The sequence below is a fragment of the Corvus moneduloides genome, chromosome 2 (genome assembly GCF_009650955.1).
Source record: "Corvus moneduloides isolate bCorMon1 chromosome 2, bCorMon1.pri, whole genome shotgun sequence".
NCBI lineage: Eukaryota > Metazoa > Chordata > Aves > Passeriformes > Corvidae > Corvus > Corvus moneduloides.
This window is the reverse complement of record NC_045477.1, coordinates 99,726,258-99,742,434: the sequence shown is the minus strand read 5'-3', so window position 1 is coordinate 99,742,434 and position 16,177 is coordinate 99,726,258. Positions and strand designations below refer to the sequence as shown.

Below are 16,177 nucleotides of genomic sequence, written 5' to 3'. Positions count from 1 at the left end.
GTACATTGTATCGTGTACTCTGCACTGAATCTGAAGCTGTTCATCTCTGGTCCACTGAGTGGGAAGTCATCTCAAACTGCACCATGTTCACAAAAAACATGGGTGTGCACATAGATTGGTACTGTGAGACTGTGCACATCGAACCTACCTCAGGCTATACTGCTTCTGAGCTCCTTAGCTAATCTTTAGGGTCACCATTTTTGCATATATGTGGAATTTAGCTATTCTACTCCGGTTTTCTGAAATGAAAGCTTTGAAAACATCAGAGATTCTACAGAGAGGTAAATAGACAGAAACTAAAAGAGAATTAAAAAACATGAAGTAGAGTGATCCTAATAAAAATTGAAGTATTTTGAATCATCATTGCTGGAGCTAGAAAGGAAATCTTTTGTCCTTTCACTAGCCAAAGGTATTTTCTCTTTGGCAGCAGGCTCAGATTTCTGATCATATGGGGATTCTATGCAAATCTGGTACTGTCTACTCAGTTATTACTGATCACAAGAATTCAGTCTCTTTTGCTGTATCTGTGTATGGATGTTGCGCTGCATAGCACAAATGCATTTCAGTTGCATTTTGCATTTGGTATATTTAACTAGGTGTCTTTAGGATCACCTGTAAAATAATATATTTAAAGATGTTCCTTCTGCAGTCTTTCTAAAACAAGCAATTTATCATTGCAGACAAATACTTCTCTCAAAAATATTTTTGATATTTATGGGATATATTGCATAAAGTTTTGCAAAATATTTATTGTTTTTATTAAGAAATGACTTGAGAATGAGGATGTGTTGAAAATAAGTAAGCCAGTAACTTTTCATATGCATTAAAGCACTGCATGCAGAATTCAAGTGAGTTGTATTGAAACGGAATAAATGTGGAATAGCATTTAGAATATAAACAAGGTATGCATATAAATTTGGAAATTAATAGCAGCATGGGGACAGTTTTTCTCATGTTTTCTTCAAGAGCTATGAACAGAAACCTAAGAACAAAGCAGGACTATATTCAGATAATCTGAATCCCATCTCTAGATATATGTGGGTTTCTTATTGTTTGGCCTACAAGGCTGTATATGTAATAGAGTACTCAAGTTCTTTAGCACAGTTCTGGCCATCTGAATCTAAACTAAAGGTACAATATCTGTGATGTCTGTTGCCTGCAACATGTTCCACAGTAGTGGTGTGCCCCCTGGTTAGTAGTGGGTCCAGTCCTGTCCAAGGTCTTCATGACTGATGTGGGCAGTGAGACAGAGCACACCCTCAGTAAGCTCACAGATGGTGCAGAGCTGGGAGGCAGGGACGATACACCAGGTTAAAAATGCCTATTATTAATACCCTTAAAATATTTCTTTTTAAAGCAAGATCCTACTTTTAGATGTTCACCATTGTACAGGATTGCTTCTTAAATTCTGAGGGCTTCTCCTACAGCTGCTGCCACAACTGTCACCAAGCTTGATCAAACTGTCTGGTAGCATTGCGAACATTTCTCAAGAAATTAATGAATATAGAAGTACCCAATAAAAATTGCTTGGAACTGAGTCATTCCATATTATGTCCTTCCTTCAGTGACACTACATCTTAGAATGAATTAAAAGTGTGCTGCTGACCAAAGTAATTATCCTACTTTTCCTGAATTTGGTACGTCAAAGGTCTTTTGGTTTCTTAACTCAACAAGGAAGAAAATGTTCTTCTGGCATTGTCTGGAGGTTATCTATGTGCAAGGAAAGATAGATACCTGCAAGACTTTGTGGGTTTTTATTATATGCAAAGTAACGAGATATGAAATAGTTTTGCTTCCATAATTCTACCTTCACCAGCAAACTCTCATGGGTCAATAAGTAGAAAGCAACACAAAAATCATACTTCCTAGTAGTGAAACAAGTACAATAAATAGTTGTTAAACCATCCTCTAAAGATACTATGATCTTCAAATCCACCCTTTATTTGATTTTGTATCATCTTTTTGATTTTATCTGTCAGGACAGAGAGTAGAAATTTGTTTTCATGGCACTATGAATGAAAGATTTTACACTTGTAAGTCTCCTTCCATTCCTTTTCACTAAGCATGAGAGTCAACTCCTCTCCTCTAATCTCGTTTAACGATTCAGAAGATATACATCTAATCTAAATTTGCTCTCTAGGCTCCCCCTTACAGTCAGTGCAACAAGAAAAGACTAGAAGAAAGTAGTGTGTTTTGTAGGAGGAAAGATTATTTTGCTGCATAGGATATGGTCTAATCTGAGGTGTTTGAGACAGCTGAGGTGAGTTATTTTTGATGTCTGTCTGTCTCCTGGTCACTGTGATGGAAACTGAAATGACCTCAGACTAACAGTTCAACACCTTAGGTTTGATGACATAATGCCTACATGAACTTGCTAGTTTTTCATGTCATATTTCACTCTGAGCGAGGAGCTGAGCCTATTGCAAGTTTTTCTTTGATACAATACTTACAGAGAAAGACCCTGAAAGAAGCAGTCATGCCTTCTGTTAATAATTTCTTATTACATTTGACCTCTGCTGCTGTGGTTTTAAGAAAGGCAGTCCTTGATACTTCTCATTTTTATTAGCGAAGGTGTTTATCATACAAGCTGCTAAGAAAAGTAATTAAATTTACCTGAGGTCACTCTTATTTCATAATTCCTTGCCATTAAAAGCCATAGAGAGAACATTTAAAATTAATTAATGTTACAACCTCTTAAAGAAGATACATGACAATTCACTAGTAATGTAACTTCTAGTAATGTAACACTAGTAATGTAAGCTTCTATGTCCACCAGAAATTTATATTTTCAAGGATGAGAGCTTTCTTATTAAAAAAACCCTAAGATTTCCCTTCATAGTGCAAATTCTTTCATTGACCATATTTAATGTAGAAAATACAAGTTTTCTTATCGTGCTGGTGGTATCTTTTCTCACGAATCTATTCATTTCACCACCCCTCACCCCCAAGGGCTCCTCTTAGTCCTTTGTCCTTTATATTGAATTTTGAATGAAACTTAGAGAAATTTCAGCCTGGCTTCTTTATGGACTACAGTTGAACTCATCAAGCTCACTTTCATTGTCTCCAGTTGGTGACAAATGTCAATTTTATTTAGCAGTGGGTGGTTCTCTTTGAGGTTCGATTGATGGCTGAAGCCATAAGAGGTCGGGCCAGCTGACAAGGTTACCCAGACCAGCTGTCTGCCCATCCCTACTGCAGGGGTGTCTGTGCTGCTTGTCAGTCACCTTTTGAACCACTGCTGGTTGCTGTGGAGTGTTTTAAGGCAGACTGTGGTCGGTGACAGCTGACTTTAAAGTGTTGCGCTGCAAATGGCGGTGGTTCCAAAACTCACCGAAGAGCAACTCGGACATCTGTGTAGCAAAAGCAGGCTGGACAGCTAGTGGGGCAAGAGTGGCAGCTGTGTCAAACAAAGCCAGCTTTTTGACATTCATGAGCCCTTCACCTTGCCTTTGCTTTTTTGTGTGTTTGGTTTTGTTTCAGGTTGTAATCAGCCTGCTGTCTAAGGACCCCAGCTCTGAAATGTTTTCGAACGGGACTGTGTAAGAGCCTCAGTTGTGTTTTGGGATTTCACTACACAAACCTAAAGTGCTTTTAATTCTTGTCTGTAGGCTGGAGCAAATGTGCTTCTGCAAGATGTTAATGGAAATATTGCACTTGATTATGCTGTAGAAGGGACTGAATCTAGCAGCATCCTTCTGATGTACTTGGAAGAAAATGGTAAGTCAGCCCTTCAGCTTTTGGAATGCTTTTATTGAACATGTCATAAATATGATAAGGATGTATACTGATCTGATGTAAGTCACATTAAAACCAATTGAACTATATTAGTTTGGGGATGAGGGGGAGGAAGATGATTTGTAACCACAAAAGTTTTCAGTGTACTTAAATTGGAACAACTAACAAAGGTTAATGGCAGTTGTCATTGTCAAAACTGCTTTTCATCTTTTGTATGGAGATGTTAGAATGTAATTTCAAAGCAGAAAAACTTCAGCAATGCAGAAGCTTTTAAAACAATTAATTTTACTATTCAAGGACCAGGTTTTACATTTTGTTTCATTTCCCATGTGTAGTCTCAGGGAAATTTTTTTTGAGTGACAGACTGCTAAATAAATAAATAAATCTTTACAAATAATTTGGATGAAAATGCATATGATACTTTATCCCTTATTCAAAAATATTCGTATTGGTTTGAGGTTTTTTTTAATTGTGAAAATACTGTAGCTAGGTTTCTATTATGAATTATGCTTAATATGTTATAGATGACAGGACTTGTATCAAAAAACCGGATTTGTTGCTCATCAGTTCCAAACTTAGATAAGAGTTCTGAAGTGAGATTTCTGGCATTGCTTTTGACTATGATAGGTTGTTTTAACATTGTATGTGGCTCATCTTGACACTGAGGAAAAGGCATTAAGCAAATATGATGAGCAATAACATAAAAAATGTGTATTTTCAACATTGCCTCCATATAAGAAACCTTCTTTAACATAAACTAAGTTAAATTATATTCTGTTAATAAACATTTAAGGAAAGTGTCAAGGAAATCACAGTGTCAGGTCCTATACTGCACACATCCAGTGTATTGCATGTTTCATAATTTTGTTTTCTCAGTGCGTGGCAGTGTCTTCACAGCTCTGGTTTTGGATTTTTCTAATGGCAAAGCAGCTGTTAGCTTCTAAAAACTTTATTGCTTTAAAAATGTAGACATTTGCTGTCTAAATATTCCAAGTACTTTGATTCATATTTAACAGGTAACATGCAAAACTTCTGTAGCATACAAGATGTAGTCTGCTTACTTGCAATTGTTAATACAAGTCTATCAGGAAATGTTTCCTCTTTCCTTGGTTTGTCACTTATTTTGTTTGGTTGCAAAATGAGATAGATTTGGGGAAAAAAAATAAAAGATTGGTTAGTTTCTACAGTTATCAGTAGTATCTCTTTCACAGTAGAGAGGAGAGGCACTATTCCTAATTAAACAGTGATTATGTGAATGTGGGAAGTTACCAAATTAAAAAAACATAAACATTTTGAAGGTGACATCTACCTCTACTAACTTTAGATGGGTAAGCTGAAGCTAATCATCCAGACCTTTTCGTCAGTAGAGCAAAAGAGGAAATGCATGTGTTGTTTCATCTCTTCCTAGCCTGGCTAGGTGAGGAGAACTGACTTCCAGGACTGTTTCTGCTGACTAAGAAGAACTTAAGTTGACAAGTTTTAGGGTTAGATTGTTAGGAGAGATCAGTCCTACCCCTTGGTATGAAAAGCTGGGCTTTGGGTGATCAGTGTCAAAATGCCCATCAGCTTTGCTTGGTCTGCTAGTATTATTCTTGGAACAATAGACAGCTCAAAGTATCCTTATTTTGCATTTGACTTCTGTTAATAGTAGTTAATACCTACTGAAATATTTGTATAGCCTACCATGATTAATAGTAACTGAGGAGGAGATTCTTGAAGGAAATTAAGCTGTATGAATAAGTATGAATTACTTTGAATTTCCCAGAGTAAATGTTTCTCTGTGGATTGTTTTGGTGAAGTTCTCCTCATGGCAGTAATCCCCATGCGCACCTGCATGTGAATACAACGTCAGGACCAAGCCTTGTTTTACAAGATTAGCTGATCCCATTGTCAATACCATCTTTGGCCTGTAGTGTTGAGAAACACCCAGCCATAGTCTCACCCTTTAATAACAATGTGTAAAGAATATTTCCCCATTCTCTGAACTTCCCTGCATTCCTAAAATACTTTCATAATATTCTGCATTCAGCTGTGCAGCCTGGTTTACAATGTTAAGAAGAGATTTGTGTGTAGAATAGACTATACTCTAATCATTGCCTCTGATTGCAGAGTTCATGGAGAAAAGTGCAATTAGGTACCTTATGCTCAGCTAACGAGCAAACCAGAAGCTATCAATTTACTTCAATGAAACAAAGCAAGATTGGAACAAGTAGCTTTGAAGCCACAGAAAACTTTTTTAATTGGGAACACTAGAATTCTTAGAAGTCTAGTGTGTATATAATTCCTTACAGATTTCACTTCTATGGTAGCTCACTGTATCTGTTTAATTTCAGTACAGATCTTAGTGACTGAACTGCTTTTCATTGTTTGAAAAAATCTAATTTACTCTGTGGAAGGCCTGGAGCCATAAGTGATAACAATAGCCTTGGATGCCTTTAATGATTTCTATATTTTAAGACAGTTACTGGAGTTAGTTCTTTGAGTTCTGCTTGTAAATGATCTGTTAGGGCACAGGAGTACCACAAGTACAAAATATTGTAGTCATCTAGCAACTGCCAGAAAGCTTCCATATATACTTTATTGTTATGGAATATAACATATGAGGATGTTAGATGGAGATTTTATTATTGAAGTCTAATGATATTATTAGAATTTCATTAAAAATTCTCTTTTCCTGTATAGAAATTAGCTTTCTCTGCTGTTATATAATGTTATATAAATAATGTTACATTGTATACTAAAAGTGATTATTCACTGAAGAAAGCAATTAGCAGACTTCAGTTACCTAAGAGAACACAATTTGAGGTATATATCCTGTGTATATTAAGAGCATTGTTTCTGTTGGGTAAAAATTCTGGCATATTGTAAGCTTCATTTAAGATAACCCTAACTGAGGATGGAAGGGAAAATACAACAACCTGTTTCATGTTTAGGAAAGTGAAATATCTTAACCATATGATATCAGATCATGTCCAGGGGGCACTCAGAAGCCTAGTGGGCTCATGGGCTCAAGGACTTTACTTGGGTTGATTTATCTAAAACTAATGTCTCATAGTCTATAGCCAACCCTTAGAGAAAAAGAGATGCTTTGAAGGTAGGCATCTGTAATGAGGCACATGAATTAGGATCTGAACTGCCTGCTTTTCATGTGCTCTGAAGGCAGCCCAGAATGGCCAGCTGAGACATAGAAGTCTGCTATGCAGGATGACTCTTAGGATATTGAAATTTACAGGTCTATATGTAGATGCCTATTCAGTAGTCTGTGGTCCTATCACGAACAGTGATAGGAAATGCTGACTATAGAGAGCAGAAGGGTTATTAATTTGATCAGCCGCAATGAAAACACCAGTAAAAGCTGTTAAATCTGTTCTATGCCAAGATGTCAGTGGTTCTCCATGCTACTGATGGTCTTGGTTTGCTATGATAAGAAAGTCATGACATTTAAGGACTTCAACATCTGCCAAGACAAGGCCAACTGAGAGCAGGCCAGGTGGGACTGGAGATTCTACTTCTCTCTAGGCTGCCTTCCAGTGCTAAGCCATCTTTATGTCATTTCTTTTCATTTTGTTTTCATTTGAAATTTTCTTTGTTGCCACTTATGCCTTTAGCTTCATAGCCATTCATTGTTTACTTTCAGGAAATGTCTCCCTTCAGAGGTGAAATGAAAATAATAATGTAAAAAGGTGATTTTTTTTTTTTTTTTTCACTACTTGTCCTGTTTCATTTTAAACCTGATTGATTATTGGAATCATCAAGAAATTTCACACAGCACCTTCCATAACCTTTATTTTGATCAATAACAGTTTTATATTTTAAGGCAAATCTTTTGATTCATTAATGGCATTTTAAAACTATCAAACTTTAAATGACTGTGAGTGTATTCTCTGTTTCTGGAGGCAGAATGTTCTATTGTAGAACTGTGTCAGTGAAACTCTGATCATGGCATATGATCTTTTTTTCCTCCTTTTCCATTAGGCTGTTTTAAGTATTTAACACTTTGAGGAATGCAATATTTTTGTTTATTTCCTTACTTGGTATTTAGTTGTATAGTGTATTGCATGACTCAGCTATAAACTAAAAATGATTGACAGATTGCTCTTGTTTCTGTATTTGCCAAGTCACAGGAGGTGAAAAATTCATTGTAATTCATTTCCCAAAAAAGAGTTGTTCTCTTTTGTCCTCCAAGATCTCAGGCTTCAGTTTTCAGTAGGACAACTGTGCATTCCAAGAACATCAGCCTTGTTATTTAATCTGAAAAAAGAATATTTGGACATTTACATCTTTCTTTTTTTTCCCCTTTTTTTAAAGAAATGTCTACGTATCACACACATCTGAAAGCAAATTTAATAGCTTTTTTGTCTGTTGTTTAGTGAGAATTTCATGCAGTAGCAGATCATTACAAAAGCAAAAGAAAACCATCTGTTGTGATTTTATTTTTTGAAGAATGACTATATTTAAATAACATATCTACCCGAAGGTACAGATGGTATTCCTTTTTCTAGTGTGACACAGGTACAGAAGAAAAAATGGGTATTGCTTTTCTGCAAAGTATTTTACACAGTATTACTCACTTTCTGTGGGGGCAAATTAATTTTAAATAGCTGGTTAAAGGTTATTGACCTTTGATGGTACTAGAGATTTCATGCACCTTAAGCAAAATCTATTATGCTATTCCAAGGTGGGGGAATAATGGGTCTGTTCCCTGAATATTAAAAGGATCATATTCAGGTGTCTCAGAAAACTGCATATAGAGCCAAAACCATGTGCAAGCCCTATCCCTTTATGTGGTTTTGCATGGTTTAAATCAGTTAAAATATTGTGCAGATATTGCAAATACAGACCATGGTTTGTTAAATTCTTATTATCAAGGGGATTACTCTTCAGCTGCAAAATAGAAGAAATAAATTTATTTTTCTACCTCACAGCAGTGGGTAGAATTAAAAAAAATAAAAGCAGCTATGCGTTAGTACAGAATCCTACACTGAAGACAGTTTTTAACATTAGCCAGAAATAGCCAACTTCTAAATTACTACAATAAGGAGAATTTCCCTGAAGCCAACAGTTAACAACATATGGGGAATGACATGTGCAGGAAAATCTGATTTAGAAAAGTAATGGACAAGGATTAAGAAAAAAATTGCTGCAAACCTGACATTTTACAGTAGTCTAGAATGCGATAGGAAGATACACCAAAACTATTTTTGATTTAAGCTATAAGTTAATTTGAAGTTATCCCTAAAATCTGGTGCGGCTGCACTAAAAAATCCCACAAAGCTGCTCACCCATTCCCTTCCTGACAAGGGGAGCAAGACTGCTTATCAGTTACTGTCACAGGATAAACAGATTCAGCTTCGTGAAAATTGTCAGCTGGAATAGGTTCAGGTAGTGAGAAACAGAAAGACAAACATTAGAACAACACTTTTCCTCCCCTTTTCCCAGGCTTCTCTCCTTCACTCCAAACTCTTCTACCCTCACAAGCAGCACAAGGAGGCATGGGGGAGCTCGAGTCAGTACATGGCAGTCTCTCCCTCTGCCCCTTTTCTTCTTCACACTTTTCCTCTGCTCCAGTGTGGGTGTTTTGCAGGTGTGGAGCTCCTTCAGGAGCATCTGTCTGCTTTGCCATGGGTCACACTTGGCTGCCAGGCTCAGCTGTGTCCTGCTGAGGGTCTGCTAGAGATCACAGGACAGCCCCTGGCTCTCCCGACACAGCCTGTCCCTACAGCTCCACAGCTGCCAACACTTGGACAATACATCTCGTTGTGTGCTTCTCAACACTCTGGCACTTTTGTGAGAATAAGATCAAAATGAAAATCCCAGTTGTGTGTATTTTTCATCGGGTTTGATTGTTATTAGTTAAAAGGAATGAATGTGTACACCAAAACGTTTTGATGTTGAGGTTGTGCTGCAGAAACCCTTAAACAGATTTAGTAATCCAACAAGGGGAAAAAATCTTAGAGTTGCTTCAGTGCAGTCAAGAAAAGCAACAGATATAAATTAATATCATTTCAGAAAAATACTGGTCTAGATTGTAATATTTAAAATTATTTCACAGACATAAAAGGAATTATTGCTAATATACTGCAGTTAGAATGGAGTAAATGCCAACACATGCAGATTGTTAGCACTAAAGATCAGCAATCTTTAGCTACAACTAAATCCCCTGACATATTTTCTATTTCAGAACCATATGCACCATGATCTTGATTTATCCTTACAAATTTTCTTTCAACAATATTGATGCAGTAGGTTGATAGAAAAATAGGCAATCAAAACCAAACAGCCTCAGGGTTGCTCAAGGTTTATTTCACTTTGATTCTTGTTGATCAGGAATCACCTACCCATAAGATTATCACACACAAAAAAATCTATTTTCTGCAGAAAGCCTGAATAATTGATGGTAGGAGTTAAGTGTTGGTGTTGCCACTAAGAACAAAGGAACAAATTAAATGTTTCAGTAGGTCCTTTCACAAAACGAAGCACATGGAAATGGGACACATTAGAAAATGTCATAATTGAGAATGCTCATCTTCCTTTGGCCTTTGTGTTTTCTAATACAAGCATGAATAAGCTGCCTTAATTTTTAATTTTTCTAGTTCTTGGGGGACTGGCTTTGAAGTCTTAGATTCCTCTTAATATTTTTGTGCTTCCAGGATGTTACCCATATGTTTCTGTCAAAGGGAAAACCTTTAAATTCACTAACTTTTGACACTGAAATTAACATTTAAAATTATAGCCAGTAGTTTATGATCTGGTTTTCTAACAGATGCTAGAAGGAAAACAGGCATCTCCTTGACGAATAGGCTTTGCTAAGATTTGAAAAAAGATTGTGAAAAATATCAGAAACTGGGGATATCCTTTCAATATCCTTTCAGACAACTTATCAAGAAATAATCTAATTCATTACCATCAGAAGCATATTTTCACTTCTTTATAGACTTCCTAAAACTATAACCTTTATAAAGTTGGAAAAAATGTCAGTGCCCACAGTGCACCCACAGGCCCCGCGACCTCTCCTCCGCCCCTGCTCCCAGGGGCTTGGCTGCCTGTGCTCAAGGCCAGCTGTGATGGCCTTGTAACCTGGGAGCTGTCAGATGGGAAAGAGGTAAGCTGTGAGGCAAAGCTGGGAGCAGCACTGTCATAATCTTTCACCCATCCTTTATCTCTGCAGCCACATTTAGTCTCAGGTCCTTGCTTGAGGTAGTCCTGTGCCTAGCCATGATCCTTGCTGATGCCTGCCCTGGACCACTGACTTGATTCCTTGCTTCATCTGATTTACCTGTATTTGTTGCTCGAGGCTTTTCTGGCAATCACAGGACTTCTGTTGGCTCTGATTCCCATCACCAGACCTGCTCGATTTTAATTTTTGGGTACTGTGGGACTGTGCCCTGGTCAGTGAGGGTGCTGACCTGCCTGGCCTGTGTTCACCTTCAGCTCCTGAATCCCTTGCATGTGTTGAGTAGTCTGCTTTTACTGGTCTCTCATAAAAAAAATTAACTATAACATATTAAAACCTTGCAGTACGATCTGTAGTGTAGAAACACCATCTGTGATGATCTCATTTCAGACATGATATTTACCACAAGTAGCTGCAGACAGTGATATACTTCTTTTGCTTCTGTGTTCTAGTATTAATATTACAAATAAAATAATAAACATGCAATATGTATCCACAAATGAATGCATTAATATTAAGCCTTGAGATTGTGCCAGTCTTTTGAAATAAATTACAAAAAATATTTTTGTTTCCATACACGTTAAGAGACAGTTCACTTAACTAATTTTAGCTGAAAGGATCATCAATGTCCTTATTGTAGAAGAGAGAGGAATAAAAGCATGTTCGCTAGAGTGGGAGAATTGTCATTCTGGTATCTACGTGAGGAGGAGGTGGGAACTTCACTTCTGACAGCATATTCAGACTAGAAGGAAATAAACCTTACCAGCCCAGAAAGCCAGCTGTACCTTGGACTGCATCCAAAGCAGTGTGGGCAGCAGGTCAAGGGAGGTGATTCTGCCCCTCTACTCCATACTGGTGAGACCTCACCTGCAGTGCTGCATCCAGCTCTGGGGTCCCCAGTATGGGAAGGACATGGACCTGTTGGAGCGAGAACAGAGGAGGCCACCAAGGTAAGCAGAGAGATGGAACACCTCTCCTATGAGGAAAGGCTGAGAGAATTGTGCTTGTTCAGCCTGGAAAAGAGAAGGTTTTGCAGCGACCTTGTTGCAGCCTTCCAGTACCTGAGGAGAGCCTACAGGAAAGATGGAAAGAGACTCTTTACATGGGCATGTACTGAGAGGACAGGGACAATGGTTTTAAACTGAGAGTAGGTTTAGATTAGATATTAGGAAAAAATTCCTTACTGTGAGGATGGTGAGGCACTGTAACAGGTTGCCCAGAGAAACTGTGGATGCCCCATCCATGGGAGTGCTCAAGGCCAGGTTGGATGGGGCTCAGAGAAACCTGGTCTAGTGAAAGGTGTCCCTGCCCGTAGCAGGGTGGTTGAACTAGATGATCTTTAAAGTTCCTTCCAAACCAGCCTATGAAACTAAACATGCTTCGCTAAATATATGTAATGGTATCTTTAAAGGCAGACAGGCAAAACCCTCCAGCAACAGTCAGTACTGCTGCAGTGAATTGGAGCTATAGGCCCCAGTAGTTTTGCAAGTATACATTCTTTTGCAGAATGTGAAAATACTAGCTTCCCTTCTCACACGGTAAATGTTGCTGGCATGTAGCTGTTTGTATGCTGACCTTTGAAAATCAGATTCATATAATGCCAGGTGATATGCACAAGGGCTATTGAACAATGTAATCTCACAATAATAATGCTGTTGACAAGGTTTTTCTAAAACTTTCAGCAGATAAAGTAATAGCTACATCTGAATATTTCAATGAATGAAAATCAGTATTTAAAGAATTGTACCATGACTTTTTTTTTTTAACATGTCTATTGTATTCTACGCTGCAGAGAAGAAAAATACAAATTCTAAAATGTGGTATCCCCTGAATTATAGAAGAGTAGGAGAGGCCCATCATACATGGGGTGAAAAGAGCCTTGCATCTACAGCTCTGTGCAGGAAGGGCAGATATAGTTACAAGTGAGAGAAGACTCACTTGTAGAAGTATGAGAAGAGAGAATGGCTTCTCAAAGCTGTTGCAAGTTTTTAATGTACATTTGTGTTTGCAAGACAAGATGCTGTTGACCTCTCCTTAAGAATGTTAAGCCCATTGGAGAATGAGACCTGCATGCTACAGCAAGAGCGGCTGCTGGCTGGGGGTGTGTGCAATGGGTGCGAAGAGTGCTTCAGTGTTTTGCTTTGTGCTGGTCCCAGGAACGGGTGTTCCCCTTGCATGCTTCTTTCTACTGGACATTTGTGAGGAAAATGTGTTTAATAGCAATCCTGTTTGCCTTGTATTTCTTTATCACTGAAACTTTTGGAAAGTTATTTTTGCATTATTTAGCTGAGGTTTTTCTATTCCTTTCTATAACCATATGCCAGAGAAGGTGAGACAGCCAAAGCACATGAAATGGCCTTGTCAGGTGTTTTTCTTAAACAGTGAGAGGTAATTTATTTTGTAGCTTTTAGGTTATGCTCCTGCCTGACATCAGCGCTGATACTCATCACCAAATGTGTGCCCTTCAGGGTCACTGCTTTTTTAACTGTTTCTTCTCCATCTCACCTCCTGCAGAATTCCTGAGCGTGTAGCTCTTCTGATTTTACAGGGTATTTGGAGTTTTTTTCTATAGTATGCCTTTTTTTTTTTTTTGGCTTTTCATTTTCTGCAACGTGAATCTGTTTCCATAGTAGATGGCAATGTGTTTCTCTTCCTCCTTTTATTCATGCTGGCTGTTGTCCCATTTCAGCTGAATATCTAAACCACACTTCCCCTTTGAAAAGCAATGTGAAGGTCATTCTTTGATTCAGGTGGTGAGAATTACTTACTGTACGAGTAGCATTTTGTTGTTCCATCTAAATTCCTGGAAAGTATCACTCCCTGGGGATGGAGAACAGACTCCCCAGAATTATGAGCTTGATTAAAGGAAAGCACTTATTGACAAGGTCTCCTTGTTTGAGCCTCAGAGAATGATACATGTGCGTGCTTGATAAATCTGCTTCTCAGCTCCCCACCAGAGAAGTCTTTGCTCAAAGCCTAATAGCTCCTGATTTCTTGGAATTCAAAACTACACTTCTAAAGCTGCAACATAGATTATTTTTACATGTTTTCATTATATTTTTTGTAAAGGTAGAGAAAGGGAAACTATTGTTTCTGTAACATTTTCAAACCCACTCTGGATATTTAAGAAATGAAGTCTGTGGAACCATGTCACTTTGGTACTTCTCTTGGCAGGCTAATTTACTTCTATTTGTTTAATGAAATATGTATCATTCCTTTATACAACTGTTAATTTGAAGCCAGTAAAGCTGTTTTGAATAGGTTTTGGATTAATACAGACTGGATTTTGTTGCACTGTAGCTTGGTTTATGTGTTTTCTCTGAGCTGATGGCTACATTACATTTACAATAGAAAATAATACGGCAATTAATGCAACTGAATACTTTTCTTGATTTCTTCTTCAAGATGAGCAGAGTTAATCTTTCAACGGCCAGGCTTTTTGTGGCCCCAGACAGGTCACACCAAGGTTCTATAAAAGGAATTTACAAGTAGTAAGGATCAATATTTCACTGCTAATATAAGAATGTACTGATATGTTAATTCTCTGACGATGTTGGGTGTAAGTCAGTAGTATATTGCTAGAAAAGGCTGAGTGGACTCAGCTGGCCCCTGCCCTCAGCCTGTAAGCATTACTGTAATTTATGTTAAACGTGATGAAGGAAACAAACCGACAATAACTGTGTTTCACTCTCAGTATTTTTTTTATTATTATTATTATTTCATTTTTCTTCCTGGGAAAATCAGAAACTGGTATTTCTGACTTGTGGATTGTGAACTTAGTTTTTGTTTTTGAGTGTTTGAGGTATTCCCAGAAAAAAGAGGCAGTACATTAATTTCCACCTGTTTCCTCTCTCCTTGAAACCCAAAACTTGTTCTAATTGTTTACCAGACATATCAAGAGGAAGAAAAAATTCACATAAGTTCTGTCAGCAGTACTTAAGTATGGATGCCTTTATCAGGTATAAAATGCTTCATATATTTTTAAACTTTAATCTTTCCTTCCTTAGAACATTAGAAAAAACTTCATCTGGACCAATGAAGTTTCATTTTGTCTGCTGAGTCTTCAATGTTGTATGTTTAAAATGTTAAGTTAGCACTGCAAATGATAATTAATTTTGGGTGTATATTGCCCTTAGGTATTTGGGAGAGTTCTGTCACTGGGACAAGAATGTTAAACCGTCAATTTACCGTTGCAAAAAGCAGGAAATAGGCAGAAACAGAAAGGAAAAAAAGGATTTGACAGATGTCATGCAGCACTGCATAAATATCATAAATATCATCAGGTAGTTTCAAATCATTACTCTGAAATGTGATGAAGGCATAAAAGCTTTAGTTCTGACAAAATACATTGATTTTTAGGAGACACGGAGAACATTCTATGAAATTTGCCTTGTGTTCTGGTCTACCAACTGTCAGGCAGTAGCATGTTAAACACATTCTCCTTTGGGGACATTGTCTAATTTAATCTATCAGTATAAATCTCTAAGCAGATAGATAGATATAGATATATACACGTATGTGTTTGTCTAAATTACATTCACATGAAAGATCACAGGGTTAATCCAGATACAGAAAACGTAATTTTATCCATGTCATGTTTGCATTTGTGTTTTACATTTGGTGTTCTTTAGTATCATTTTGGTGACAGAAGAGAATAGGAAGACAGTGCTCCCACTGAGCATTTCATTTCAGAGCTGAAACTCTTACAAGTGTTGCAGGCAACAGAACATAAAGCAGTGTGTACAATGGCATGTTAGAAAAAAAGTTTGAATGCTTTTGTGAACTATGTATCATACACCCATTTATGCAAGTTCCAGGGCAGATTAAAACTAAGAAATTCAAAATATGATTTTACCCTGAAACATGGTTTAATTTTTTTTTATAATGTAAAGAACTTCAAGAAGTGTTGAAGAAAAAAATGTTAAGTTAAATACATATTAATTAAATTAATTTATAGTTCATCATTTTCCAGCTTAGTGACAAATGTAGAAGAGAAACAAAAAATCATTTATTCATATGAGTTTTTGCGATGTCATGTCCAGGACAGAGAGCAAGGATATTTATAGTCAAATTACATTTTCTATATATGGGGTTTAAATCATCACATGGAGCTAGAAGCAGAGGAATGAAGCCCAAAATTTTGGTTATTTATTCCAATCAAACCACAGCCAGTTTCTAATTTAACCACTTCACACTTTTATTGTATCCTGTTTCTTATTTTAAACCTCTTCAGACTGGAGACCATGCTTTCTTTTGGTTATAGACTGC

At 37.3% G+C, this 16,177-nt stretch overlaps 1 protein-coding gene across 5 annotated transcripts in view; it reads left to right on the top strand.

Annotated features, from left to right (window-relative positions):
* The window catches only part of MYO16 (myosin XVI), a 377,180-nt gene that overhangs the window by 159,135 nt on the left and 201,868 nt on the right, over positions 1-16,177 (top strand). For all 5 annotated transcript variants that reach the window (XM_032100576.1, XM_032100572.1, XM_032100573.1 and 2 more), the window contains exon 5: positions 3,609-3,717. In XM_032100576.1, coding sequence (XP_031956467.1) covers positions 3,609-3,717 — 109 coding nt within the window. The remainder of the gene's footprint in view (positions 1-3,608; positions 3,718-16,177) is intronic.